The sequence below is a fragment of the Spermophilus citellus genome (genome assembly GCF_964194105.1).
Source record: "Spermophilus citellus genome assembly, chromosome: 15".
Lineage (NCBI taxonomy): Eukaryota > Metazoa > Chordata > Mammalia > Rodentia > Sciuridae > Spermophilus > Spermophilus citellus.
The window spans coordinates 71,825,920-71,853,657 of NC_138195.1; the positions used below are offsets into that span (position 1 = coordinate 71,825,920).

General features: G+C 54.3%; 2 protein-coding genes across 5 annotated transcripts; one reads left to right on the forward strand and one right to left on the reverse strand.

Annotated features, from left to right (window-relative positions):
* The first annotated feature begins 4,633 nt into the window (after positions 1-4,633).
* On the forward strand, positions 4,634-12,722 carry NFKB2 (nuclear factor kappa B subunit 2). 4 transcript variants are annotated; one of them, XM_081266954.1, is made up of 23 exons: positions 4,634-5,131; positions 6,283-6,560; positions 6,769-6,850; positions 6,967-7,007; positions 7,264-7,362; positions 7,439-7,590; positions 7,839-7,945; positions 8,036-8,194; positions 8,475-8,579; positions 8,706-8,791; positions 8,875-9,070; positions 9,169-9,297; positions 9,425-9,634; positions 9,718-9,859; positions 10,283-10,397; positions 10,489-10,702; positions 10,857-11,026; positions 11,151-11,253; positions 11,381-11,532; positions 11,671-11,740; positions 11,942-12,114; positions 12,251-12,362; positions 12,457-12,722. In XM_081266954.1, the coding sequence occupies exons 2-23, from the start codon at positions 6,540-6,542 to the stop codon at positions 12,579-12,581; spliced, it is 2,763 nt and encodes a 920-aa protein (XP_081123080.1). In that variant the 5' UTR covers positions 4,634-5,131; positions 6,283-6,539; the 3' UTR covers positions 12,582-12,722. The 4 variants fall into 4 exon arrangements, with proteins under 4 accessions (XP_081123080.1, XP_081123081.1, XP_081123082.1 ...); XM_081266955.1 differs by lacking the exon at positions 4,634-5,131 and having other exon boundaries at positions 6,280-6,560; positions 12,460-12,722; XM_081266956.1 differs by lacking the exon at positions 4,634-5,131 and having other exon boundaries at positions 6,280-6,560; positions 8,875-9,013.
* A 663-nt stretch (positions 12,723-13,385) lies between these two features.
* On the reverse strand, positions 13,386-26,193 carry PSD (pleckstrin and Sec7 domain containing; the record flags this gene model as incomplete). The annotated part of the gene is made up of 16 exons (XM_081268273.1): positions 25,525-26,193; positions 25,162-25,264; positions 24,333-24,693; positions 23,184-23,624; positions 21,877-22,071; positions 21,635-21,715; positions 21,327-21,439; positions 20,700-20,758; positions 20,498-20,587; positions 16,974-17,017; positions 15,465-15,655; positions 15,310-15,380; positions 15,043-15,200; positions 14,767-14,911; positions 14,353-14,496; positions 13,386-13,616 (listed from the first exon to the last, which is right to left on the reverse strand). The coding sequence occupies exons 1-16, from the start codon at positions 26,176-26,178 to the stop codon at positions 13,386-13,388; spliced, it is 3,081 nt and encodes a 1,026-aa protein (XP_081124399.1). The 5' UTR covers positions 26,179-26,193.
* Between the last annotated feature and the right edge of the window lie 1,545 nt (positions 26,194-27,738).

The window sequence follows — 27,738 nt, forward strand, 5'->3', positions numbered from 1 at the left end:
TAGAAAAGGGCCCCTTAGAAATGGGAACCACCTGGGGCTGGGGTTGAAGCTCAGTGTTAAGGTGCTTGCCCAGCATGTATGAGACACTGGGTTCAATTCTCAGCACCGCATATAAATAATAAAATTAAGTCCATCAACATCTAAAAATACATATTTAAAAAAGAAAGAAAGAAAAGAAATGGTAACCACCTGATGTAGAAAAATACTAAGATGTGAGACCTGGACGTACTTCCTTCTTATCCAGGTCCAGACTATACCTGGTTTTTATGCTAACCAGGAGCCTTACTCAACCCTGCCCCTGGGAAAATTAGGAGAGAGAGAAGGCTCTATAGGTAAGTACAGAAAAGCTGAATCTATGGCTAGTAGGACACTAGGACCCTTGCTCAGCTACAATATCTCTGTTTCCCCATCTTAACCCCACAGGCTCTGCCTTTAAAACTTCCATGGTCATGTCATACTATAAACAAAGAAATTGGGCTGGGGATATAGCTCAGTTGGTAGAGTACTTCCTCACATGTACAAGGCCCTGGGTTCAATCCCCAGCAAAAAAAAAAAAAAAAAAAAAAAAAAAAAAAACTCTGTGTTCCTCCATTAGTCCTACAAATTAGGAAGATGGTGTAACTACAAACTGATTCCCTGCTAGGAAGCAAAAACACTGGGCAGAAGTCTTGTTTGGTTCTTCTGCCCAATGTTTTTGCTTTGAAGGCAGCTACAAGGGAAGCTTACACTCAGGCCTTCATTCTGACCAATAAGGAAGAATACCCTGGGGATATGGAAGTGACAAAACTTTGGGGGAAAGTAATAGCATAGTTTGGAGGGAATACTGGTCTTAGTGATGTCCAGAGGAACTGGGCACAGTGGCACATGCCAGTAATCCCAGCAACTTGGGAGGCTGAGGCAAGAAGATCACAAGTTTGAGACCAACCTGGGCACTTGGCTAGATCCTATCTCAAAATTTTTTTTTTTTTTTAGAGAGAGAGTGTGTGTGTGTGTGTGTGTGTGTGAGAGAGAGAGAGAGAGTTTTTTAATGTTTTATTTTTTAGTTTTCGGCGGACACAACATCTTTGTTTGTATGTGGTGCTGAGGATTGAACCCGGGCCGCTCGCATGCCAGGCGAGCGCGCTACCGCTTGAGCCAAATCCCCAGCCCCTCAAAAATTTTTAAAAGGGCTGGAGTTGTAGCTCAGTGGGAGAGTGCTTTTCTAGGATGCATGAGGCCCTGTGTTCAAACCCCAGTACCACACCAAAAAAAAAAAAAAAATGCTCCATGACCTAAGACCCTCATGCAGAGAACTGACATTGCTAGAAAACAGCAAACAGGCCGTTAGAAGTAATTTCTCCTGGGGCTGGGGTTGTCATTCAGTAGTAGGGCGCTTGCCTAGCATGTGTGAGGCACTGGGTTTGATTCTCAGCACCGCATACAAATAAATAAAGGTCCATTGACAATAAAAAATATTTTTTAAAAAAAGTAATTTCGGGGCTGGGGTTGTGGCTCAGTGGTAGAGTGCTTTCCTAGCATGTGTGAGGCACTGGGTTCGATTCTCAGCACCACGTATAAATAAAGAAAGAAAATAAATGTCCATCAACAACTAAAAATATATATATATTTTTAAAAAAAGTAATTTCATCTCTTAAAGATGAGGCCAAGCCCATCTGTAAGGAGTTGGGAATCAAAACTCAGGTTTGGCTCACATTTTTTCATGTTCTTTCCTAAGTAGCAGAAGTGTGATGGTTTGGTGCAGATACCCTTCAGAACTGACAGATTTTCTGTAGCTTCTTGTGAGATATATGAGGTTTACCAGCCAGAGAAAAAGGCTATCACCTTATAAATTCAGTTTAGTTGGAGTCTATTGGTGAATGAATGGAGCAAATTTGTGGTGCATCTACTCTGGACCAGGCATCATGCTAGGATTGAGTGCAGAAACAGATGATCCTTAGGTTGAAAATTAGTGGAACAAATAAGTTTCTTAAGTTCAGATAGATGAGGCTATACCAACTGACAACTATCTACAGTTAAAAGTTGGAATATAACAAACTAACATTATTCCATTTAAGAATCTATTTTGCTGAGCGTGGTGGCACATGCCTGTAATCCCAGCAGCTAGGGAGGCTGAGCCAGGAGTATCTGGAGTTCAAAGCCAGCCTTAGCAAAAGTGAGAAACTATGCAACTCAGTGAGACCCTGTCTCTAAATAAAATACAAAAAAAGGCTGGGGATGTGGATCAGTGGTTGAGTGCCCCTGAGTTCAATCCCCGGTACCCATTCCCCAAAAAAAATCTGTTTTACCATGCAAATGTTGTAGACAAATCCTAAATTTCAGCACCATACGGTATTCTCTTTAGAGGTCCACTATAAAGTGGAAAGACCTACTTTGTTTTATACAAAATTTAGGGGGGAAACTTCATCCCTGGAAGCAAGAGACTGGTTTCCATCTTGGTTCTGACCCTTTCTAGCTATGTGTTTGGCCATGTTACTTCACCTCTATGAGCCTTAACTTCATCAGTAAAGTAAAGGTAATACAAGCATCACTGATCTGAAATTGACAATAATTTAAGATTTTGGGGGCTGGGGATGTGGCTCAAGTGGTAGCGCACTCGCCTGGCATGCCTGCGGCCCGGGTTCGATCCTCAGTACCACATACAAACAAAGACGTTGCGTCTGCCGAGAACTAAAAAATAAATTAAAAAAAAAAGATTTTGGAGCAGTTCAGATTTTGAGATTAGGGGATGCTCTGAAACACTTCTGGTTTCAAGCATTTTTATATAAGGGATACCCAATCTGTGTATTCTCATGCTATATTGGGAGGGAAGAATAAGAGCTTACACTAATGTACTCTAACATTATATTTGCTGTCAAGATGAAGAGGAAGAAAAGTAATAGGAAATGAAAAGCCCAAATCAAGAACCATAATCAAGAACCTCTTTGTGCCAAGCCAGTAAATTGCATCCTTAAGAAGGTCAGAAATAGCTGGTGGCACACCTGTAATCCCAGTGATTTGGGAGGTTGAGACAGGAGGAGCTCGAATTCAAAGACAGCCTCAGCAAAAGCGAAGTACTAAGCAACTCAATGAGACACTATCTCTTAACTAAAATAAAAAATAGGGCTGGGAGGTGACTCAGTGGTCTAGTGCCCTTGATTTCAATCCCCAGTACTGCCCCCCAACCCCAAAAAAGGTCAGAGACATGTTGCAGAAGTTAGGGACAGAAAGAGGGCCCAGAAATTGTCCATTATTCCATTACAAGTCTAAGAGAGGACTGACTACTGTAGAAATGAAGATAATTTAAGGCACCTTCTAAAGAGAAGAAACTCTTTAAGAGAAGAAACAACCAGAGAGGTCCAGCCCTGAGTGGGACTTAGTGAATTCCTGTTGTGATCTTTCTGCTGCTAGATGTGTTCAAGTGGAAGTTAAAAAGTATACAAGAGGTCATTTTCTACATCAGAGATGAGATTGAACTATTTAGATTTGGGCTATTTTTTCAATTTTAATTTATTATTTATTTATTATTTTTTTTTTTAAAGAGAGAGAGTGAGAGAATTTTTTTTAATATTTATTTTTTAGTTTTTGGCGGACACAACATCTTTGTTGGTATGTGGTACTGAGGATCGAACCCGGGCCGCACTCGTGCCAGGCGAGCGCGCTACCGCCTGAGCCACATCCCCAGCCCTATTTATTTATTTATTTATTTATGTACCAGGGAGTGAGTGAATTCAGGGGCATTCGACCACTGAGCCACATCCCCAGCCCTTTTATTTTTTTTTTAATATTTATTTTTTAGTTTTTGGCGGACACAACATCTTTGTTTGTTTGTGGTGCTGAGGATCAAACCCGGGCTGCACGCATGGCAGGCGAGTGCGCTACTGCTTGAGCCACATCCCCAGCCCGACACATCTTAATTTTATAGGATCAAACTTAGCGCCCCGCACACGCCAGGCGAGTGCGCTACCGCTTGAGCTACATCCCCAGCCCCATCTCCAGCCCTTTTAAAAACAAATATTTATTTTTTAGTTGTAGTTGGACACAATAGCTTTAATCTACTTATTTATGTGGTGCTGAGGATCGAACCCAGGGCCTCGCATGTGCTGGCGAGCGCTCTACTGCTACTCCACAACCCAGCGCCCCCAGCCCTTTTTTTAATATTTTATTTAGAGACAGGGTCTCACTGAGTTGCTTAGCGCCTCATTTTTGCTGAGGCTGGCTTTGAACTCGAAATCCTCCTGTCTCAGCCTCCTGAGCCGCTGGGATTACAGGCGTGCGCAACCGGCCGGTTCAATTCTAATATTATTGATCTGTGTGATGGATGAAAGAGGCCTGGGTCTCCTAGGTAAAAACTTCCTCTCTCCCAGCGCAGAGTTATCGAACAGGTCAGCGTGAAAACCTGGTCCGCTATGGACCTGCCACGTAGATTTAAGTTTGGGGCTCAGTCTCCCTCCATAGGACAGACTGTCTCAGCCTCTCGAGCCGCTGGGATTACAGGCGTGCCTTTAGAGGATTAGAGGAGGAGCCTTTGGGCCCTGTTCAAAGTCTCCTAGTGACTCCAGAGAGGCCGCCAGATGGCGCCCTGGGTCTGACCACAAAGTCAACTTCCTTCCTCTTCCCCTAACTTCCCAGCAGTCGGCCGGGCTTGGGGCGCGGGACCGAAGGATTGGGACCAGCCGGCTTCCCCTCGGGGTTCCCCAGCTTCGGAGGTAGCCACGCGTTAAGAGTAGCAAAAGCCCAGTACCAGCCGGGACTCTCAGCTGTCTAGGGCAAGCCTGGGCGGGTGAAGAGAACCGAGCCCCGTAGCCCTCGTCTGGGAGAGGTGCTAGGTCACCGGTCCTGGCAGGGGCTAGCCCTCCGGCCAGAGCTTGCACCAGGTGGGCAGTCACCCCTACTCCCCGCCCAGCCCAAACCTTTCCGCTCTGAGAGGCGTGCCTGGGTCGCTCTTGGTTGGCTGCGCGAGTCCCGGAGTTAAAACTTTCAGCCAATGAAAAGGTGCCAGAGGCGTGACGCAGGGAAACGTCACGGGAATTCCCCCCTCCGGGGGGCGGAAAAGGGGCTTTCCCCGTTGGTGTCCTGGTAACTGGAGTAGTGTCTCCACCCGTCCGAGGCGGGTCGGACGCTAATAGTAGCCGGAACCAGAGTCGTCGCCACGGTGAGTGGCCGGGTTAAGACCCTTGGGTAGCTAGGATACCGGGGTGGAGGGCCTGTGGGAGGAGGCAGGAGGGCAGGCCGTTAGGTGACCGAGTCCCAGATCTGGAGAGCAGCAGACGCGTGCATCCAGAAAGCGCCGACGCAAACAAAACGCACAGGTACACGTCGACATCCTTGTTCAAACATACGCAGACCGGTACGTACTCTTGCACTTGTGCAGGCACGAATACAGCAGTGTCTTTACAGTCGAACTCGCGCACACATGCACAAGCATACATGCTCACCTGTGCACCAATGCCTGGACACACACCCTTCATTCACAACCTCCTAAACATGTCATCCGTATCTTACACATCTAGCCATGCACTGACATTTACCTACTCTGAGAAGCTCAGGAACTCACCTGTTTAGATATGCTCACTTGTACATGCATGTTGACACCCTGCACATAACATGAATCTGAGCATTTGGGCCGAAACACACTTGTATGCCTGTGATGGAGACACATACATGTAGTCCATATGGCTGTGCTGGGGTCGGAGATGTGCAAGGATCGGCCTGGGCACCAGGAACAGGTGCAGCTTGGGAATCTAGGAGGCTGAGACATTCGCGGAGAGGGAGAGAAACCTATCCCAAGGAGACACCTTTCCCATACCCTGCAGCCCAGAGTCACGTTCTCGGGGCAGTACCCTAGGGCCCCCAACTGGGAAGAACCCCCGCCTACAGGTCATTCGAAGAGGAGGCCTTCCGACAGCAGGAATGTCCCCCCAAAAGCCCCTGGGGTGAATCAGCCGCGGCCTCCCTCCTGGCAGAAAATCCCAAGGTTACTCCAAGCCAGAGGAGCGCGGGACGGGGTGGGGCGGACCTGGACTCAGACTGAGCCTCTCGGGCCGCGAAAGACCTTCTGTCCGCGGCGCCTGCCCTGAAGGGAGGAGGAGACCTAACCCCCATCAGGGGTTGCCCGGTTCTCCGTGCCCTTTGCGGGTGGACGGGCAGTCGGTGCCCACAGCCTGTGAGAGCCTCCAGCCCCTCCCGCCCAGGGGGCGGGACCATTGGCGTCATTTCCAGGCCCGCCCCCTCCGGCCCCGCCTCCTCTGGTATTTTCGGGACTTTCCTAAACTGCTCTAACTTTCTGCCCCTTCCCTGGCCCAGCCCAGCTCCGGATCTCGCTCTCCACCGGATCTTACCCGCCACACCCGGACAGGCGACCCGAGGAGATCGGACCCTCCCCCAAATCTGGGCACCCCTTTTCCTCCCACCCCTATCCTGATTTATTCCCTACCCGCCACCCCCCCCCGTCACCCCCCCCACCACCACCACACACACACACCTTAGGCGGGAGCCTAAAACTCTGAGAAGCAGAACCAGGGGCCGAAGCCACCAGACAGAGCCGGGCCTAGCCCAGAGACATGGACAGTTGCTACGACCCAGTGAGTCACGCTGCCTGGCCCTGAAGGCAGCCGGTGCCCCCAGTGTCTGTCTTTCTGCGGGAGCCGCTCAGTTCCCTTACGTTTGTGTGTCCTCAGCTTGCTTGTCAGTCTGATCACCTGTCTGCAAGCTGCTTAGGTTTGAAGCTGGGAGGTGGGAGGGTTCTGGGATGGAGCAAAATCAGCCATTTCCAATCTGTCTCCAAACCAGGGTCTGGATGGTATTCCTGAATATGATGATTTCAAATTCAGTCCCTCCGTTGTGGAACCCAAGGAGCCAGTCCCTGAGACAGGTTAGTAAGTCAGCTAACCTCCCCTTGTGTTAGAGGGAGGAGAAGGAAGAGCATGTGCCCTCTGCCTGGATAACATGCTAGAAGATCCTAGTTTAACAAGATCCCTCTGTCCCCAGCTGATGGCCCCTACCTGGTGATTGTGGAACAGCCTAAGCAAGTGAGTGAGCAAAAAGGATGGTGTGGGATGGCTTCAACTTGGGGACAAGTGGGGTAGCTATAGGTGGGTGGACTTGGGGCCCAGGGATCAGTGTCCAAGGAAGCCACTGTGGTTTGGATGGTGGTTGCTGTTGATCACAGTTGGGGGTGCTTCTGGTTCAGGGGTAGACATAACTGATTATTATGGTCACTGCTGGCCAGAGGTGTGGCTACCTAGGATGGTCTCTCCTGATTACAATGTCACTCTGGACTTTCAGCGTGGCTTCCGATTTCGATATGGCTGTGAAGGTCCTTCTCATGGAGGCCTGCCTGGTGCCTCAAGTGAGAAGGGACGGAAAACCTATCCCACTGTCAAGGTAAGCTAGGATGATGCTGGAGGGTAGGCTGAGACAGCATGTTGGGGCATTACTGACAGCTGTCTTCCCCACTCAGATCTGTAACTACGAGGGCCCTGCCAAGATTGAGGTGGACCTGGTAACACACAGTGACCCACCTCGTGCTCATGCCCACAGCCTGGTGGGCAAGCAGTGCTCAGAGCTGGGAGTCTGTGCTGTCTCTGTGGGGCCCAAGGACATGACTGCCCAGTAAGTGTCCCCTAGCCCTGGTCCCCTCTAGGATGGCCCCTTGTTGCCTGCCAATCCTAGGCCCCAGCCCATTTCTGTGTGCTTAGCATCTGACAAAGGGGGGAGGCTTAGGTTGGCCCCAGAACAAGAATATTAACAAGAATAACTTCCTTGAGGAAGTAGGGCTATGTTAAGCCTGGCAATGGGAAGGCTGCCTCAGAAGGAAAGAAATGCATGGGCAAAGGCCTCTGACTCCTCCTCCTCTCCAGATTCAATAACCTGGGTGTCCTGCATGTGACCAAGAAGAATATGATGGAGATTATGATACAAAAACTTCAGAGGCAGAGGCTCCGCTCCAGGCCCCACGGTCTTACAGGTATGGAGGCAGGGAGAATCATGGAAACTACTCAAAGAAGGAGCAGGGAAGAGGAGGAACCTAGTGGTTACACATATGCTCACTACCCAGAGGCTGAGCGGCGGGAGCTGGAGCAGGAGGCCAAAGAGCTGAAGAAAGTGATGGATCTGAGTATTGTGCGTCTACGCTTCTCTGCCTTCCTTCGAGCCAGTGATGGCTCTTTTTCCCTTCCCCTGAAGCCAGTTATCTCCCAGCCCATCCATGACAGTAGTAAGTATCCTAACTGGTGCCAGGCCTGGGTGCCAGAGGGAGCATGAGGGACATTGTCAAGCTATGGAGTCAAACAGGCCTTGGTTTGAACCTGGTCCTGCCACGTATGAGCTAAATGGTCTTGAGCAACTCATTTTTCCTTCTGAGTGTTGCTTCCATCTTTGGTAAATGAGAGGACATTAGTAATTCCTGCACCTCCTGTGTTGTCAAGATAATAACCCTAAAGCCCCTGGTCCATCAGTGTGGCATTATATCACCTAATCTATTTCCCACCTCATAGAATCTCCAGGGGCCTCAAACCTGAAGATTTCTCGAATGGACAAGACAGCGGGCTCTGTACGGGGTGGAGATGAAGTTTATCTGCTTTGTGACAAGGTGCAGAAAGGTGAGGCTGGAGCCTAAACTGGGAATTGGGGACACTGAGTTCTAGCCTGAGGATCAGAGCAGGTCCAGGATAAATGGCTGTGAAGGTTCTCCCATAAACTATGGTCAAGCTTCACTTTTCCTGTAGATGACATTGAGGTTCGGTTCTATGAGGATGATGAGAATGGATGGCAGGCCTTTGGGGACTTCTCTCCCACAGATGTTCACAAACAGGTACTTAGGGATCAGGGCCTGGGCTAGGGGATGAACTAGGCAAAGGCCTGACTGACACCCTGTGTTGTCCCCCACCCTCTCAGTATGCCATTGTGTTCCGGACACCTCCCTATCATAAGATGAAGATTGAGCGTCCTGTAACGGTGTTCCTACAACTGAAACGCAAGCGTGGAGGGGATGTATCTGACTCCAAACAGTTCACCTATTATCCTCTGGTGGAAGGTGGAACTGGGCTTGAGGATCCTATGGGACTGGGCTGGGCTGGAGGGTTCCCAAGAGGTGATTTCTAGGAGCCAGTCTGAGTACTTTTGAAAGAAGAGACCCTAAGGCATGACCCTTGAACTAGAGATTTAACATTTGTTTGCCTTTGCCCCCAGACAAGGAGGAGGTGCAGCGGAAGCGGAGGAAGGCATTGCCTACCTTCTCCCAGCCCTTTGGAGGTGGCTCGCACATGGGTGGAGGCTCTGGGGGCTCTGCTGGGGGTTATGGAGGAGCTGGAGGAGGAGGTGAGGGGTGCTGAAGGCTGAAGAGGTGTGGAGGGGATAGGGATGGGGGGGGGGAGAAATGGTGGGGAAGAAATTGGGGAGAGTCCTGGCTGGTGCCCGCTCCCCACAGCCCTGCCCGTACCCACAGGTGGCAGCCTCGGCTTTTTCCCCTCCTCCTTGGCCTACAGCCCCTACCAGTCCGGCGCAGCCCCAATGGGCTGCTACCCGGGCGGCGGGGGCGGGGCGCAGATGGCCTCCTCCGCGCCGGGTGTGGATGCTATGGAGGAAGCGGCAGAGCCAAGCGCGCCCCCTGGAAACCCAGAGGGCGAACCACAGGCTCCGGACGCCCTGCTGCGAGGTATGGCCTCCAAAATGTGAACGGTCGGGACGCCGGGGCTGGAGACCAATTATGCATCCTTCCATGCCCCCTGTCACCCCCAGCTCGGGAGTACAACGCGCGCCTGTTTGGCCTGACGCAGCGCAGCGCGCGAGCCTTGCTGGACTATGGCGTCACGGCGGACGCCCGCGCGCTGCTGGCGGGACAGCGCCACCTGCTGATGGCTCAGGACGAGAACGGAGACACGTAGGCGGCTAGAGGGCGGGACGAGGCCGGGCTTCCTAGGGTCTGGGATTTACCACCCCTGATGCAAGGTCGTGGTGTGGGAGCAAGAAAGGGATCTGCAAAGAGCTGGCCCCCGGAGTTGAAAAGACCAGAATTCAGGTTCTGCGAATTTCACTGCAAATCTCACTATTTGCTAGTTCTGTTCAAGGTACTTACCCTTTCCAAACTTCAGTTTTGTCAACTAAGGAAGGGTCATAATAATAGCCATTATTTACCTAAAAAAGTGCAGAGAAGGATTAAGTTCAGGTACGGCGATGTCCTTGGAGATATTTTGGGTTCAACAAGCCCCAGCCAGAGAGACTAGGAAAGAAGTGGTGGGGTTTTGAGGGCAGATAATCCTGAGTGGCTGGGCTTGCTAAGCCAGAGTTACTCCTCAACCCCCAGGCCGCTGCACCTGGCAATCATCCACGGGCAGACCAGTGTCATTGAGCAGATAGCCCATGTCATCTACCATGACCAGCACCTCGGTGTTGTCAACCTCACCAACCACCTGCACCAGGTGAGGGGGCACCTACTGGTGAGGGAGTAGCAGTTGGAAGGCAGGTGGGTCTAAGCTGGCTTGGCCCTGACTCACCCTGACTTTTCCTCAGACACCCCTGCACCTGGCAGTGATAACTGGACAGACAAGGGTGGTGAGCTTTCTGCTACAGGTGGGTGCAGACCCTGCACTGCTGGATCGGCATGGAGACTCAGCCATTCACCTGGCACTGCGGGCAGGTGCTGGAGCCCCAAACCTGTTGCAAGCACTGCTGCACAGTGGAGCTCCCACTGTGCCCCATCTGTTACATATGCCTGATTTTGAGGGTAAGTTCCCCACCAACTCCAAACTTAGAAGGTAGAGGTGAAGACCAATGAGGGTGTCTTGCAAGTGGACATTAGGTGCTGAGACTGGCTCATCAGGGCTAATCTTGAGGCCACTTTGGGATCACAGCTATAGACTGATATCCTGCATTTCCAGGACTGTATCCAGTACACCTGGCAGTTCGGGCCCGAAGCCCTGAGTGCCTGGATCTGCTGGTGGACAGTGGAGCTGAAGTGGAGGCTGCAGAGCGACAGGGAGGCCGAACAGCACTGCATCTAGCCACCGAGATGGAGGAGCTGGGGTTGGTTACACATCTGGTCACCAAGGTGGGAATGAGGATTGTGGAAGGGGTAGAGCCAAGATTGCAGGGAGATTGAGAATGATGATGAGGTGTGTGGGAAGGGTCAGTCAACTGAACCATGCTGGGGTCCTCTTTTTTGCACCCCACAGCTCCATGCCAATGTGAATGCCCGCACCTTTGCCGGAAACACACCCCTACACCTGGCAGCTGGACTGGGATCCCCAACTCTTACCCGTCTCCTTCTAAAGGCTGGTCAGTCTCACCCATAGAGGCATATGAACAGGGCAAGGGGAGGAAAAGGGTGCTCCTAGTACCCCCATTTTGTATTTCTTAAGGTAGGCCCCCATTGTCCCACCGGATGACTGCCTTCCTTCCCCAGGTGCTGACATTCACGCAGAAAACGAGGAGCCTCTGTGCCCACTGCCCTCACCTCCCACCTCTGGAAGCGACTCAGATTCCGAGGGACCTGAGAGGGACATCCAGAGCAGCTTCCGGGGCCACACACCTCTTGACCTCACGCGCAGCACCAAGGTGAGGCTATTCTGGCACTGCAAGTAACTAACAAAGCGCCAGGTACCTCCTAGGCTTGGGAATGGGGCCCAGAGTGTAGACTTCCAGGTACCTAGGCTTAAAGAGTAGGATGGGAAGTAGTCAAAGCTATCTCCCCAGGTGAAGACCTTGCTGCTTAATGCTGCTCAGAACATCATGGAGCCCCCCCTGACCCCACCCAGCCCTGCAGGTAAGGTCTCACAGATAGTCCCAGGCCCCAGGAGCATCTTAACAGAGGTCTTCTTCAAAACCTCTGAAGGAGGGTTCTTCCTTTCCATCTTCTGTCCCAGTGGCCTTGACTGTCAGGTTTCCAGGGGAAAGGTGGTGTCCAGGTATCTGTCTCTGCCCATATCTGGAGGCAACTGACATGTTTATATCTGTGCCCCATCAGGACCAGGGCTGTCACTTGGGGAGACAGCCTTACAGAATCTGGAGCAGCTGCTAGATGGGCCAGAAGCCCAGGGTAGCTGGGCAGAGCTGGCAGAGCGGCTAGGACTGCGCAGTCTAGTGGACACATACCGGAAGACAGCTTCACCCAGTGGCAGCCTCCTGCGCAGTTATAAGGTGGGACAATCTATACTCTATCACAGCCCCCATATGCCTTCCCCACCTCTGAGCCCAGATGATTCCTTGGCCCCTGAGCTCCCCACCCTAATGCCCTAAGCATGATTCAAACCTCCTGTCTCTTCCTTCTCCTCAGCTGGCTGGTGGTGACTTGTCAGGTCTGCTGGATGCCCTGTCTGACATGGGTCTAGATGAAGGAGTGCGACTGCTAAGAGGTCCTGAGACCCGAGAAAAGCTGCCTAGCACAGGTAAAGGGGGCCAACCTGGAAGACGGAGCTGGGTCTGGAGGGTGGGAGGCCTGAGCCTTTGACTGCCCCCGTTCCTTTCCCTGTGTCCCTCCAGCAGAAGTGAAGGAAGACAGTGCATATGGGAGCCAGTCAGTGGAACAGGAGGCAGAGAAGCTGGGCCCACCCCCTGAGCCACCAGGAGGGCTCTGCCATGGGCACCCCCAGCCTCAGGTGCACTGAACTGCCACCTGCCCTTCAGCCCTCTTCCTGAACTTCTCTGTACAGCATCCCTATCTAGTCCAAATCTTATTTAACACCCCATGCCCACACCTCAGTTGGAGCAAATAAAAGATTCTCTGGGAGGACCCCCTTCCCATCTTATGGCAGCCCCCAGTGTGACTCTAGTCCCTAGAACCAGCTTCGTACCCTGGCCCCAAGCCACAAGAAGACAAGACCCAGCCAGCAATTCAGAGCAGTTTTAATGGGGCAGAGGCTGTACAAAGGGCAGGGCCCATTGAGGGAGGGAAAGCAGGCGGTGCCACCCTGGTCTGTGGATGGGGCCTCAATGTGGATGCCCTTCCTCCACCTCTGGAAAGAGAGAGGTGAGCCCTCATGGAAAAGGAGGGAAAACCAGCTCAGCTTCAACTCTGGGCCTCTGTCTGAGCCAGGCCCCAGGATGGAGAGTGTGACTGCTGGTGTCAGGGTGGGGATAGTCTTGGCAGAAAGCGGAAATGTTGTCAGGCCTCTCCCACAAAAAAAAAGGACCCCATCAAAAGTTCCGGGGCACTGGCCCCTCCCACCCCCACCCACCCTGTACGAAAAAAGTGCAAAACATTATCACAAAAGGGGTCTTAGAGGCGCCCTTAGCCTAGGCTCCTGAGGCCCATGCCCAACCCTGCCCTGCCCCGGACACCGCGTCCGGCGCGGTCGGGCCCTGGGCCAGGAGGCCCTCATGGGTGGCCCGAGGCCGGCCCGGGCTTAGGCAGGGCCATGTCATCATGCAGGTGCCCAGCAGGCACCATCCCCCACACTCCCACTCCCTGTTCAGGGCTTCCGCCTTGCGCTGCCTGCCCCTGACCGAGGCTCTGAGCCAGGACGCTGAGTACGGGCCTGGCAGGTGGGGTTGGGCTGCAGGGAGGGACTGGAGTGAGGCAGAGGGAGTCCGTCCTCCATGTTCCCGGCCTGGGCCAGCGCTGCCTCTATGGCATCCAGCTCTTCGCTGGCTGCCTTCAGCTTGACCCGAAGCAGTGCTGCGTAGGTGCCGTAGCGGGATTTCTGAGGCGGGGGCCAGGAGCCATGAGCACCTGTTCTCTCCCAGCCCTTCCCACACCCATGACCAGCTAGGAGATAGAATGTCCCACCCACCTCTATACCCCAAAAGACCCCAGCTGGCAGGTTGATGACTTTCTCTGGGCTCTCAGAACTACCTGTGGGTTACAGCTAACATTTCTTGAGGTTTTTTGGTTTGTTTTTTTGTTTTGTTTTGTTTTGTTTTGGTACCAGGGATTGAACTGAGGGGCATTCAACCACTGAGCCACATCCCAAGCCCTATTTTTTGTTTTTTATTTAGAGACAGGGTCTTAGTTGCTTAGCCCTTCGCTTTTGCTCAGACTGGCTTTGAGTTCACAATCCTCCTGTCTCAGCCTCCCCAGCGAATGGCTGGGATTACAGGCATGCGCCACCACGCTCAGCCATTTCTTGAGTTTTTACCAGAGTCAGGAAACAGACATGTTACCTCCTGACCCTAGGGAGTGTGGAGTGTTACCCTTATTCCTGAGAGAAAACTTACACTCAGAGAGATTAAGCCCAAGGTCACCCTGGTGATACAACTCTTAAAAGCCCCCACCCTTGAGCTGGGGTTGTGGCTCCATGGTAGAGCACTTGCCTAGCATGTGTGAGGCACTGGGTTCAATTCTCAGCACCACATGAAAATAAATAAATATAAAAGCCCCCACCCTTAACCCTAGCCTGAGCCTGTTTGGGAAGCACAGTACCAAGCAGGGAGACTCACCTCAAACTCCAGGTAGGCCTCCTTCTGCCGCTGCTCCTCAGCCTCCTTTCCTCGGGCCTTCTTTCCCAGCTGGGTGGCCCGATGCTCACGCAACTCACTTGCCATGGCCTTCAGTTTGGCCTCGTGGGTCCGCATCTGCTCCTCCTAACAGCCAGGAGAGAACAGTCAGGGTCACTATTATCTAGATATACAGTGCCTTTGGGCAAATTTTAACAAGGTGTCCCTTTGGACAAGCAAAGCACACTATGGCTGGGTTTCCAGCTTAGCAAGTAGTGTAGGGGCTGGACTTCAGCCTCTACTTGTCTCCCATGACCGTCATAGGGATGCAACACACAGCAGCCTGGAGTGCACCCAGCCTGGGCCTGCCCCACTCCATCCCATTGGCAGCAGGTGGGCCAAGTGAACTGGGGCTACCTGGGAGAGGCGGGTGGCAGCGCTGGGCAGCAGAGGGCGGCTGAACCTCTTATGGGAACTAACAGCAGCTGGGAAGGGGGGTGCAGAGAACATGGCAGCGACTACATTGATGCGAGTGATCCAGGACTGCATCTGCTCCAGGCTCCTGGGGAGACAGCACAGTCCCTTGGGATCTGGGCCAAGGGATGCCTGTCCTGGCTCAGGATGTGGCCTGAGAAGAAATGAGGCAATCCAGGGACAAGGAAAGGGTCTGGTGGACAGGAAAAGGACACTCACGGAGCCTGGAAGAGGAAGACCCGCCAGTCAGCAGTGCGCAGGTAGAAGACATGGGGCCTCTTGCTGTAGTCACTGGCGCGGGTGGCCAAAGCATGGTGGATGCTGATGGCATTCTTGAGCTCCGCCTCTGAGAGTGCCTTCCCAGGTTGATACTCCTCCTGCAGGGGTGACCATCTTGTCCTGGCCTCAGTCTGGCCTGGCCTAGCCCAGGCCACCCACTCTCCCTCCCAAGTCAGCACAGCCCCCACCATGGGCCTGGCCCCGCACCTTCTGCAGGTAGAGAATCATGCCCTTGAGGATCCCGTGGAAGCTCTTCCAACCCCGCTTGCCCCGAGGTGCTGGGGGGGAAGGAAGGCAGGTCAGGGGGGCCTGGGACAGGCCCACCCCCATCCATCCCCCAGACCCCCCTCCTGGCCACGTACTCTTCCTGCAGTCAGGGTCTGCGTGCACCTTTCGCACCAGGGCCCCGTGCTTGTAGACGGCAGCCCCAGGCTCAGGAGTCAGGTCCAGGAAAGGGCTGGAGCCGCTGCCACTGCCCCCGCTGACCCTCTTGATGACCTTGGGGTTGGGGTCGGCCAACTCAGACAGAGAGCGCCTCAGTTCCTCCTCGTCTCTGCAGGTGTGATGGCCTCAGAGGGGAGCTGGTCATGGAGCCATACCCCCCTTCAGCCCTGGCTTCTGCCCACCCTGGAAAGCTCCTCCAGCATTTGTGGAGCTGCAGGGGGTCTCTTCAACCTGAGGCTCCTGCCACAGGGTTTCCCCCCTCAGAACAGGGCTCCTCAAGGCAGCATGTCTCCTTCCTAAAACTAAACATCCCCAGAGTAGAGCCACAGCTGTCCTTCCCTCCCCTCACATGTAACCATCCCCATCCTCTCTATTTCTAGATACACACCCAACCCTCACACCCTCCTCTACCAGGACAGACACATGTCTGACTCAACTCTGTCTCAACCGTACCTAACCTAAACTAAGAGGCTTTGCTTATAGTTTGTTGGCTAAATGGTGGAAGGGATAGCTTCCTAGTGCCCTCCAAAAAAAAAAAAAAAAAAAAAAATCTTGGTCTGCAGTTTCTGTCAGATAAAAAAAAGAGAGAGAGAGAGAGAGATTCTATCTTGTCACTCCCTTGCTCCAGAACCTGTAGTAGCTCCCCATTGTCTCCTACATGAAACTTACACTACATCTCCCCAATACTCTTTCTCTTCATTCCAGTCAGGCCTGCCTCCTTGTGGTCTCCCCATTTCACACTCATTTCAGCCACACCTTTGCCTCCCAAATACTTCCCCTCAGGGAAGCCTCAGTTCTAGTCCTCCAAAAAGCATTCCCTGATTTCTCTTTGTACCCTAATTCTGAGCTCTGCCTCTCTGAGGTCTCTCCTAAAGACTGGGAGCTCCTAGCCAAACTGGGTAGTGACTGAACTCTCAGTAGATAGCAACAAATACAAATGATAGACTGATTGTTACTTGAGGGCTCTACCCTCAGACTGGAGGCCCCAAGGCCAAAACTGGACCTTCTCCCTCATACTGGACCTTCCATGACTTTCTTTGGGCCTGCCTGTGTTTCTGCTTGGGGATACCAAGAAGATACAACATAGCCCCTTGTTCTGGGATACCTGGGCTCCCTAAGACCCAAGGGGGTCCTTTTGTGCTACTGATCAAGACTATCCTTCCAGAGGCCTCTGCTTTCCTACGAGGCTACCAGGAGACCTTCCTTTTACGTCTCAGCACACCTCCTCCCATCCAACCCAGCTTGTCATAACAACCCAGCTGGAGACAAAACAGACCCCAAGTCTAAGCAGGGCATCTCCAAAGAAGGAAGCAAGGCAGCCACACTGCCTCTTACCCACCTCCTTGTACCCACAGCCCCAGGACTCCGTAACCCAGGCAGCTCTTCCCCACCCCTAACCCCTAACCCCACACAGCCCTGGGACTCACATGGCCCACTGCAACTTTTCATTCTTGATGGAGCTGTACAAGGCCTGGGGAAGAACAAATCAGGGAGTATGGGTCAGTCCTGAGGGAAAGCATACTAGGTACCCCAATGTCAGAGCTCAAAGCCCTCCCTCCCAACTTGGAAGAAGAGCCAGATCTAAGGGGAAAGGGGCAACAATGTATAATGACCATGAGCATAGGCTCTGGAACACAGTACCAATTCCCAGGCCCAGTTCTGCCACTTTAGCTCTATGACTTTGGGCAGGTATCCAAGGGGAGGAACAAACATAGCAACATGTGGGGGCAAGCAGTGCAGGGAATCCTGGCACATGGCTGATGCACAATAAATGGTAGCTGCTATTATTATCTTTATTATTATTAAGGGACACTCCTGCTCAGATCCTGATGGGAAAAACATAGCCCTAAGGAAATGGGGAAGAGCAGTCCAATAAACCCTCCTTCCCCCAGCCATGTGTTCTGGCCTCTTCCCACAGAATAAGCCCACACACAGCATATGGGGAAACTGAGGTCCCTCAATAGGGGCTCACTCTCCCAGCTCCTTACTTGACTAAAACATACACTCATGGCTCCAAACCCCAGGACAAGCTGAGACCTTCCCCCAACCCAGACAGCACCATCAAGCCAAATGCCAGTGGTCCATCCCCTAGCCACCTGCACACTTTATGTTACTGAGAAGTGACCTAGTCTGAAGCTTTACCTCCCAAAGCCTATCCACCCCAAATTGTAAGCCTCTAAACCAGTGTCTTCCTCTGTCTCTTCTTCTCTCCTCCCTACAGTTGGTCTGGAGATACATGGGGACTCTGAGGTGGTCAGAAGAGAAAATGGCCTCCAGGAGTGGCATAGAAGGCCCCTCTTTGGGGGAGTGGCCTGAAATATGGGTCCATGCCATCTCCTCCAACTGTGGGGGTGCTTCCGACAGCCTGTGTGAGTGGGTGTGTCCCCAGCAAGTGTGTGTTTTGCTATGTGTGGCATGTGATGCTGCCTGCGTGTGAGCTGGGTGCAGTGGTGACGTCGGCGCCTTCCCCATGATGGGACACAGGTCCCTCCAAACCCCCCCCACCACACACACACACACACCACAGTCTCTGACTCTCTCATTGCCCATAGCCGTACCTGGTTACAAGGCTACCCAGGCATCCCACACCGGCACATCCTGCCCCAGGGTGGAGGCACCCACAGCACGTGCCAAGCTAATCAATGCATAGCCCTCCTAAGACACACCTGACCCAAACCCTGCCATGCCTCAGAATCTGAACCCTGACTCCCCAACTCTCTGACCAGAAGGCTGAAGCAGCCACCAAGATCCAACCTGCAACCCTGTCTCCAGTCTTCCAATTCATCCCTGCCAACTCTCAAGACCCCCCCTTTTGCTTGGAGCGCCACACCTTCCTTCCAAGGTCCTGAACCCCATCAGTGAGTCCATGTCACGCTCCTATCTAGAAAACCCTTTTTGTCTCCAAAAGACTCCGGTTTGTGAGGACCACCTTGCCATCCCCCCTCCGCGAGTTCATGCCCACCTCTGGCTGCCCACGAGCTGTCCCTATTGGGCTCCCCCCCTTCCCACAGCTCCATCCATGCCCTCCTCAGCTCAGCCGCCCTCGGAGCCTCCCTCAAGCCGCCTCCTCTGTCGCCCCCGACCCTGGCGTGGGCCGCAGCCCCCACGCCCTCACCGCCTTTTTCTTCTTGCGGTTCTGCAGGCGGCTGACCACCAGGTCGGTGTAGAGCACGGGCTTGAGACTGCGTGAGCGCTGCGGCCAGCCGTAGCACAGGGTCTCCGCGCCGCGGTGGGTGCGCCCGTAACGCACTGAGCACAGCGAGCGCGAGCGCAGCCGCCCGGCGCTGCTGTGGATGCTGTTGACGCCGATCATGCTGGCCCGGCCCGCGCGCCGCGGCCCCCGGCCATGCCCCCGCCCGCCCTCGGCCCCGGACCGCCCGGCCGGCCCGCGGACGGCTCCCCGACAGCCGGCGCGAGCGCGCGGCCAGAGCCCGGCCGGCTCCCACCGACGCACCGAGCGCGGCGGCGGCGGCGGCGGCGGCGCTGTCTGCTCCGCAGCTCCACGAGAAGGAGGGGGCGCCGACGGGGAGGGGAGTGGAGCTGAGGGAAGGAAGGCTGGGGGCGGGGACGGTGCAAAATGGAGGCGCTGGAGCGCCAGGGGGCCCCCCCGCGCCGCCGCGGGGACAGCCGGGGGAGGCCCGCGGGGGCGCAGGCGTGGGGGCTGCCAGGGGACACTGGCCCCCGGCGCTCCGCGCGCCCAGCACCGAGCTGTGGGGGCGGGCTGCGGATAGGGTCTGGAACTCCATTCCGGCACCTCAGGGCTGGAGGTGGTGGTGAGGGGAGAGGTCGCAAGGTCTCCCCACTGCCTTTTTTCACTTAGACTGGACGGGTAGCCTTGGACAGTCCCGGCCTCTCAAGCTCATCCTCAGATACCCCAGACGCCCATGTGTGCATCTCAACTCACACACCCCAGTTCAAACATACACTCCAACTAACCTAACGCACCAATTTCCATTCACCCCGATTGTACGCTTCAAAATATACCATCTTTAACTTAAAAATCTACTCTATTCACGGATGTATGTCATAAATCAGCCAATTCGAAGATGGAAACCTAACACACATAAGCCCTCAGCACACCCTTGAAGCACAAACACGTCATACACCCATTGATTCAAATGCACCCTGCCAGACATACACAACTCAAGCATACACCTCAACTCGTAATGGATGCCCCAACTCAGATACATCCCAAAACTCAGAAGCCCAACACACCCCAAGTCCAGATACATCCTAGGGATGCATCCTCTGCAGTCATATGTAATGTTGTGGTCCAAAGACTCCTTTGTCCCACCCTAGGGGTTCCTCTGAGTCCAGGCCTCCCTGGATAAAACACCACCAGATCAGGGAAAGGAGTGAACCCACCGGATGGGGATGCCCCGCTTCTCCCACCACCAGCCCCTGTCTTCCTGATTCCTCAAGTGTTGGCGCCTAGGCGTGTGGTCTGCACCTGCAGGAACGCAGTATCTAGTCCCAACTTTGTGTTCTCAGCTTCAACACCTTGGAAAAGCTTTTGTCCAGCCCAGGTCCCTCAACCTCCAGGTCCCTCCCAGGAAGAGGTTACCTGGAAAGTCTTTGTAGCTGTACACACTGGGGATTGGTGTGCCTACGTCCCCTCTCCCACCCCACCCAGGACCCCTACCTCGCCTTCCAACCTCAGTGCACATTAGAAGAGGGGGAACTGTTCAGGTTAAACGCAGAGTTCAGGGCCTCCTATTCAGCTCCCCTCCCCCGCCACACGCAGCAGCTACTGCAAGCGTGTGCGCATGTTCGGGGGGGGGGGGGGGCAGGGCGAGGGGGCGGTACCCAGGCTGAGTCAGGAGAGCCCAGCCTCCTGTGGCAGGAGCAGTGGCTGGCGATCCCCCGCCCACCTCCCTCAGGCTTGGTCACCGGGTGGTCTCTCCTTCCCCTACTGCAGCTTCTACCCTGCCCCGCCCCCCACCACCACCACCTTGAGCAGCTCCCTGGGGAAATCGCCGCCATCGTTGAGACCCTCCAGGTTCCCAATGAAGTCCCCGCAGGTCATGCGTTTCCCAATGTTCTAAGGAAGGAAACAGAAGCCTATAAGCTTGGGAGATCGTGGGCCTCCCAGGCCTTGAAGTCTCTGGACAGGGGCCTGTTTTCTGGCTCCCACTTTCCCGCCCCCAACTCACGTGGCCATGAAGATCTGTGTTGAGTAGCATGAGGGCGCAGGTCAATGTGTGGGCGCCATCTAAGAAAGAATTGACAATCAGCTTTGGCCCCCTCCCAGGGACTCTTTACAACTGGTCTTCCTAACCACTCAGTTCATCCTGCCCCTTTTCAGGAACCCCTTTGGCCCACAATCACATCTTCCTTAGACTGGAACCCCATTAGTGAACTCTCCCTATCACTGTCTTCCAGCAGATCCCTCAGCATGGACCTTTACCCATCTCCCTAGCTCCCTAAGGTGCTAGGGACTGCTCCCTGTTTGTCTCCAACAGGCACATGCCTCTATGCACTAAGCACAAACAAGTCTACCCCACAGTGTATGCAGACCAGTGCAAATCCCCACTCCAGCCAAGCATGGTACCGCACATGTATTTCAACAACTGCATGCAAACACAACTGCCACCTGTCTCTACACAACATTCTCTTGATCCTAGCAAGCAATATTCCTGCCTACATACATGTAACTAGCACTGTCTGACAACACATGCATGTTCACTTGCCTACATGCCTTTCTGCACACACACATGCAGTAGTGCTCCACCCTTCTGCTTCAGTGGTTAGCTGGGCAGCCCAACTCCTAGCCTCCTCACCCTCTGAGGACAGGGCTTCCGGATTACACTGGAAGTACCGCTGGGAGAAGTGGGCCAGCACACGTTCTCGCTCCTGGGTCTCACCCATTAAGGCCAGCTCCTTCAGAAACACCCTGAGAAGTAGGGAAGTTGGAGGATGTCATCCCCTTCCAAAGCCCCCTTGCTAGGCAGCCCTGGCCTTTAGCCATGCCCAATCAGTTTCGGAAGGACAGCTTAAGGGAGGCATGGGGGTCAGAGGGAGGCATAGCTGGGCCCCTGAACACCAACCCTGGACAGTAGGGACTGTCCTCCAAGGGCTCAACACCCACCTGAGAGCTTGGTCCAGAGTCATGCCTGTGAAGACAAAGAACTTGAGGTACTCGCCAGCTACCAGTTTGCTGAAGTCATTGCTGTGGACAGGGCAGAGAGACAGGTGGGATCTCAAGGGGAAGTGTCAAGGGGTCAGTGGGGGGTTACCTAGAGACCAGGGACATTAAATGGAGGGATGGAGGTGCTGCCCCCAGGATGCATTCCCTCCACCCCCGTCCTCAGTTCCAGCCCGGTGGCTTACTTCTTGCCCAGATGCCGGGCCACATCAGCCTTCCTGAAGCCGTCTAGTCGGTACAGCCTTTTAGCCAGGCGCTGTGCGGCCTCCAGATCCGCTTTCTGTCCATTGGACAAGGTATCTGTGCTTCCTAAGGCCAGCCGCTCTGTGCTGTCCAGCTCTGAGTCTGAATCGGACACCAGCTGGCTCAGGGGTGGTTCACTGCCAGGGTAGAACACCAGCTCAGGGCTGGGGCAGGGTCCTTTGGGATCCCCCAGACCCTCCCTCTGCCTCCAGACTCAGAGATGGAGAAGGGGAGAGGGGAACATGGGAAACACATTTTTCTTTTCTCCAGGGAAGGAGACTGGATAGGTTCTTTCATCAAACTATTCCATCATTACCAACTGTTTGTGGAAGTCCTGCCCCAAGTCCAACCCTCATCTGTCTTATTGCTGTGGGAGTTCCGGCTGCTTCCCCAAAGCCCCCAGGGTTTGCTATTAGATACACATTCCCTATTATCACACATGGAACATGAGCCTCTGGCCCTGAGGTATAGGCAGAGGTGGGATAGATAGGCTGCCAGGGAGGAACAGTAGAGGGTCAGGCAAAGATTTGAGGACAGTAGAGACACTCTTCTGTTCACAAGTGTTTCTTCCTCCCACCTTTTAGGGAAAGGAGAGTCCTTTGTGCCTCCCTTCTGCCCACCAAGAAGTAGGCTCTAGGGTTAGGGGAACTGGGGGTCAAGGTGCATCCCCTCACCCCCTTTTTCCTTCCCACCCCAGCTGCTCTACTCAAAAAGCCACCTGTCACCCCAGAGACAGAGGCCGGAAACTCCTGGTTGCTAGGCAACCCCGTCTTCCTGGCCACCCCCTCCTGTTGCCATGGCTTCCATGACTGAGAGGGTAGCTGGCAAAGGGGAGAGCAGAAAGGTTAGGCTGTGAAAGGAGCAGGAGGAGAGACACCCGACTGGGCAGGGCCAGGGAGGGAGAATATGGGAGGGGCTGTTGACTGGGCTTTAGAGAAGCCCTCAGGCCAGGTGGCAGTGAGAGACTCCACCTGGGGAGGAAAGGGCCTTCCAGGGGAGATAAAGGATGTTCTCTGGGGTTCCTCCAGTCCTGAATTACGGTTTCTCCAATTACTGGATCTGAGCCCACAGGGGAGTTACAAAGGGTCAATGGAAGTAGCCTTCCAAATGGGAAAACAGATATCTGTTAACCATCCCACTTGGGTCAGGAGTACAAACTACATCCTCACACTTCAGATCTGTTCCTTAAACCAGCTGGTTCTGGGACCCTGAGGGCCTTGGGACTGAGAAAACCAAAGGAATTGCTTACCTGCCAAGGGGTGCCACTCCTAGCCCAAGGCTGTCTTCAGAGTGGCTGGGACTAGGGGGCTCCCTCCCTGGGGACAGCTTGGTTCTGGCCTCTGCCTCCTCCTCCTCCCCTCTCTGTGTCCAAGGCCCATCAGCAGCAGAGCTGGTACCAGAATCCGGTTCAAGGGGAGCAAGTGGGGCAGGAACAGGTGGGTCAGGCCGGGGAGCAGGGGGTTGAGGTGGCAGCTCAAAGGTAAAGAAAGGGCTCTGGGTTGGGCCCGGTGAGGCCAGGGCCTCCAGGGAGGCAAGGCTGGTATAGGAGGTGCCCTTGGCCCGGTGTGATTCCAGGATGGCTTCAAACACACAACTGAAAGAGTCAGGCCCATCAGCTGAGGGGCTGATCCCAGGAAGGAAGGGCACAGGTGACTTGAGAGGGCCTGAGTGAGGCATCCGGCTACCTGGCCTGCAAGGGCAAGGAAATGTCTGATCAGGGACTCAGAGCACAGGTTTGGGGCATGATTTTATTGAGCTCTCACACTGACTCTGTTAAGGGGATTATGATCCCCTTTTCACAGGTTCAACCCCCCCAAAAAAAAGAGCTAGCTGAGTTGAGGGTGCAAAAGATTCGGTGCTTCTGCAGCACCCCAGCCCTGCCCACCCCAGCACCCAATCCCCCTCTTCCTCCCTCCCTGCTAATCTCCCTTTCTCCTCCTTTCCCCTGATCCGATTCCCTCCTGCCATCCCATTTCTATTTCTGGCAACATCTTAGGAGAAGATGAGGCTTCAAGCTGCAATGGGGTGTGAGACGGAAAGGAAAGCCCCCACGCTCCCCAGTCTCCTGCCTGGCCCCAGGCTCTGGACTGATGTTCCCATGTCATCAGGATGAATTCTGACTTCTGATCTCTCATTCCTGCCTCTGATCCTCTAAACGCGTTGGCTCCTCTGTCTCCTGGGTTCTTGCTGATGCCCCCACATCCCCAACACTGCCAGGCCTCAGTCCTCTGCCTGAAATCTACATTCCACACTGCCCTGTCAGAACCATCAACTTGGTTCTGACCCTCCCAGCCCTGTTCTCATCTTTATCCATGTCCCTATGACACCCACACCCCACCCCTTGTCTCTGGGCCAGTGGGAAGGAGCAAGCCATTTCCTCTCCCAGTTCCCCACTCACCGGACCCCCTCTGAGGCCTCAAACACCTCATCATCCACATCCTCTTCCCCACCTGCCTCATCCTCGTCCTCATTTCCACTGCCCAGGCTGGAATGAGGGCCAGGGCATGGGCCAGGACGTGGGGCAGGTGGGCGGGCAGTGCCAGGTGGGCCCTCAGAGCTGGGCTGACTCTCGATGGCTGAGTCAGCTTCCTCCCGCTCAGCCAGCACCTCATCGATGTCAGTCTCTCGGTAGCACCTCAGGGGCACCGTGTCCAGGTCCGTCTCGGAGTACTTGGTTGCTTGCCCCACAGCTACCCCAGAGCCCTGCCCTGAGCCCATCCCAGATGGAGATGGGGAGGCCTGCTCTGGGGGTTTAGCACCTGTAGTGTGCATAGGCATATGGGTCAGGAGTTTATCCATTTCAGTCCCCTGTCCTGGTCCTATTCTGCAACTCTCCCATGGTCTCATGTTGGCAGGAAGTTCTTTCACTGTCTAGCCACCATTCCTCCTGTCACAAACTTTGCTTATCCTTGTGCCAGTGGAGTTCATTTCAAACTAAGTCATTGTCAACTTTGAGAAGCCTGAAGGAGATCAGTGTCTTTTCTACTCCAAAGAATGACTCTGATATTCTGCTGTCCCCTCCCTCCATGGCTGAACCTCCTTCAGGTTCCCATTCTATGCCTGTCCACCATCATGACACATATGGGAAGACTGAGGCTGGGAGAGGCTTTGGCTAACTAAGGAGCCCAGGAAAGGATTGGGGCAGGTTTGAAGGAAGCCTCCCTACCTGTCCTCAGCTGCTGTTGGGAGGCCCTGCCCCCTTCCCCTGGCTCAGTCCCAGGCCTTACCTGAGCTGGGGGGATCCAAGGAGCCATAGAAGAATTCCCATTTGGCTCGAGCAATTCTCTGGGCATGAGAGGAGACTTCCCGGGGAGAGGACCAGGTGTCCCCCTGAGTCAAGGAGGGAGAGACAGAGGCAGCACCCAGGGATGAAGCCAGAGTTATACAAGGACAATATGGGACAGAAACAAATAAAAACACAGGGACAGAAATGGAGGTGCAGAGACACAAGGACAAACACAGAAGGCAAGAAAGAGACAGATTTAGGACATTGAAAGATTCAGAGACAGGCCCAAGCCTGACAGGGGAACCAAGCCTTGCCCCTTCATTGGGGCACTAGGGCTTCAGGAAACCGAAGGCAGGTTGCATACCTGGTTCAGGGATCCAGTGTCACCAGGTCCTCGAAATAGTGTAGCCAGGCGCTCAGGGGGGCCCCCCAAACCATTGGGAAGAGAAGAGTAAAGACCATCTGCTCCAACCTGGGGTGGGACTGGTGGCCCACGTAAGGGGTCCCTGCTGCCAGGAAGGGCAGAACCTCCTCCAGCTGGGAGTGGATCTGATGTGGATGCCTCTAGCCGCAACTTCCGGTTGGAGCCAGGCCCAAGGACTGGGGTGGGTCTGGGAGGAGAAACTCCACCCAAGTCCCAGCTGCGACTCAAGCCTCCAGAAGCAGGTAACCCATTCAGTGGCCTCACACTGGCCTTCTCCACAAAGCGGAAGATGACCACGGAGCTCTGGGCCTCCGGTGGGGGCTGCCCAGTGGGTGAAGAGGGTGCCCAGGGTGAGGGTACAACGCGGGGAGAAGGGGGGCCACGCAGAGGTGTACAGGGTGCGGTTACACGTCCCAGTTCCCGGCCTCGGGGACCTGGACCTGCCACTCGCCGCAGCAGGGAGCCTGTGCTGCCATACATGCTGGCTGGGGGACTCTGGGGCACTGGGCCCTCGGGGAGCCAGCGGCGAGGGCATCGTGGTGGGGAGATGGCACAGTCACCTTCCGAGCAGAAGCGCATGGCACCCTGGGCCATGCTGGGGCCGGGGGTCAGGCTGGGGGAGCAGGGATGGCGAGGCCAGGTGGGGAGTAAGGGGGCTGCATGCTCTTCAAACAGGCCTGCAAGAGAGGAGGGGGAGCAGGGGATGAAGGGCCCGTGGGTTAGATGGGCAGGTCAGCAGAGAAAAGGAGAGGAAAGTTGGCTGGGTCTCAGCTCGCCAGGGACCTAGCCCACCCTGGAAATATGGGGTCATTGATCCCATCCCTGGAGGGTACTTCCTTGGAGGCCTGAGAAGAAAAAAATCATCCACCCAATGAGACCCTGGATCCTTTCCTTCTACCTGGGGGCCCTGAGCATCACCCTGGGAGGAGTGAGGAAGCTAGTTCAAAAGTTGAGTGAGCTGAGTCTCTGGCAATTTGGAGCTACTTCTGGTGTGGGGGAAGCTGGTATCCCAACCTCTGGATCAGGAATGTCAGTCAACCATCACCATTACTCAGCCCTAGTGCTCTATAGTCCCTCTTATGGGAGACCCTCACTCAGAGAGGGAGAACTCAGACCTTCTGGAAGGAAAGGAAGAACAGGGGTTATATAGGGACGATGAAGGGCTGAGAGGCATAGCAGAGGCCTGAACAGAGACCTCTATCTTTAGTACATAGATATTGTATGCTGAATGGAAAAGATACGTGTCTTTTTTTTCCCATACGGGTATAAATGCACATGCAAACACACGCATACACATGCACACAAACATGCACACACACAAAAACATAAAGACAAATATATCAGTACACAAAAACATTCATGGGCAACACCCTCCGGCATACACAGACACAGATGCACACACATACTGCTCAAAGACACACCCTCATACACTCTCACAGTCATAACAAATATGTGTGTAACGAAAAGGCACATGCTTGTTTTACACACACACCATCACCAAACAGGGACACACAAGAGGTACCCAAATGTACACACAGGTTCTCATTCTCCAAGGCACACAGAGACACAGGTGTATTGGACAAGCAACCTACTGGTCACAATCACATACAAATACAGATGCACATTTACACATATACTCAAGCAGGGACACACACTGTCCCCTCCCCCTCAACAGTCACGGGATCTCTGGAGGGTAAGATTGCACCATATCCCTCTCCTTCCCTCCTCCCCTTAGGGTTATGACAGATCTTGCCTAGCCCAGGAGGGACCATAAAGGGATAAGAGGGCTCTGGTAGCAATGCGGTGTAGAGGCAGAGGCCAGGAGCAGCAACCCTGCCAGGTAGGTTCCTGAAGCTCAACAGGGCCCTCGTGAGTGTCCCCTGTGCAGCCCCTACTCAGAGCTACCTCAGTACTCACCGCTGCTCCTCCAGAGCTGGGACCGAGGAGAGGCAAAGGAGAGGCTGGGCCCTGCTCAGCTGTGAAGGCAGCACGGCTCCCGCTTGCTCCAGGCCCGCCCGCCTCTCAGTCCCTCCTCCAACCCCCCCCCCACGCGCCGCTTAGCAGCGCTAATCCCCCCACCCCCTCCCCTCCCAGGGCCCTGAGTCTCTGAGGCTGCCAACCCTCCTGGTCTCTAGGTCCCCACTGGGCTCTCCC

What these genes read in the sequence shown, in the direction of transcription:
- NFKB2 (XM_081266954.1), top strand. Translation starts at nt 6,540, where the DNA reads ATGGACAGTTGCTACGACCCA. An exon ending in TTGTGGAACAGCCTAAGCAA is followed by an intron (nt 7,008 to 7,263) that starts GTGAGTGAGCAA and finishes CTGGACTTTCAG; the next exon opens with CGTGGCTTCCGATTTCGATA. An exon ending in GCCTCCTGCGCAGTTATAAG is followed by an intron (nt 12,115 to 12,250) that starts GTGGGACAATCT and finishes CCTTCTCCTCAG; the next exon opens with CTGGCTGGTGGTGACTTGTC.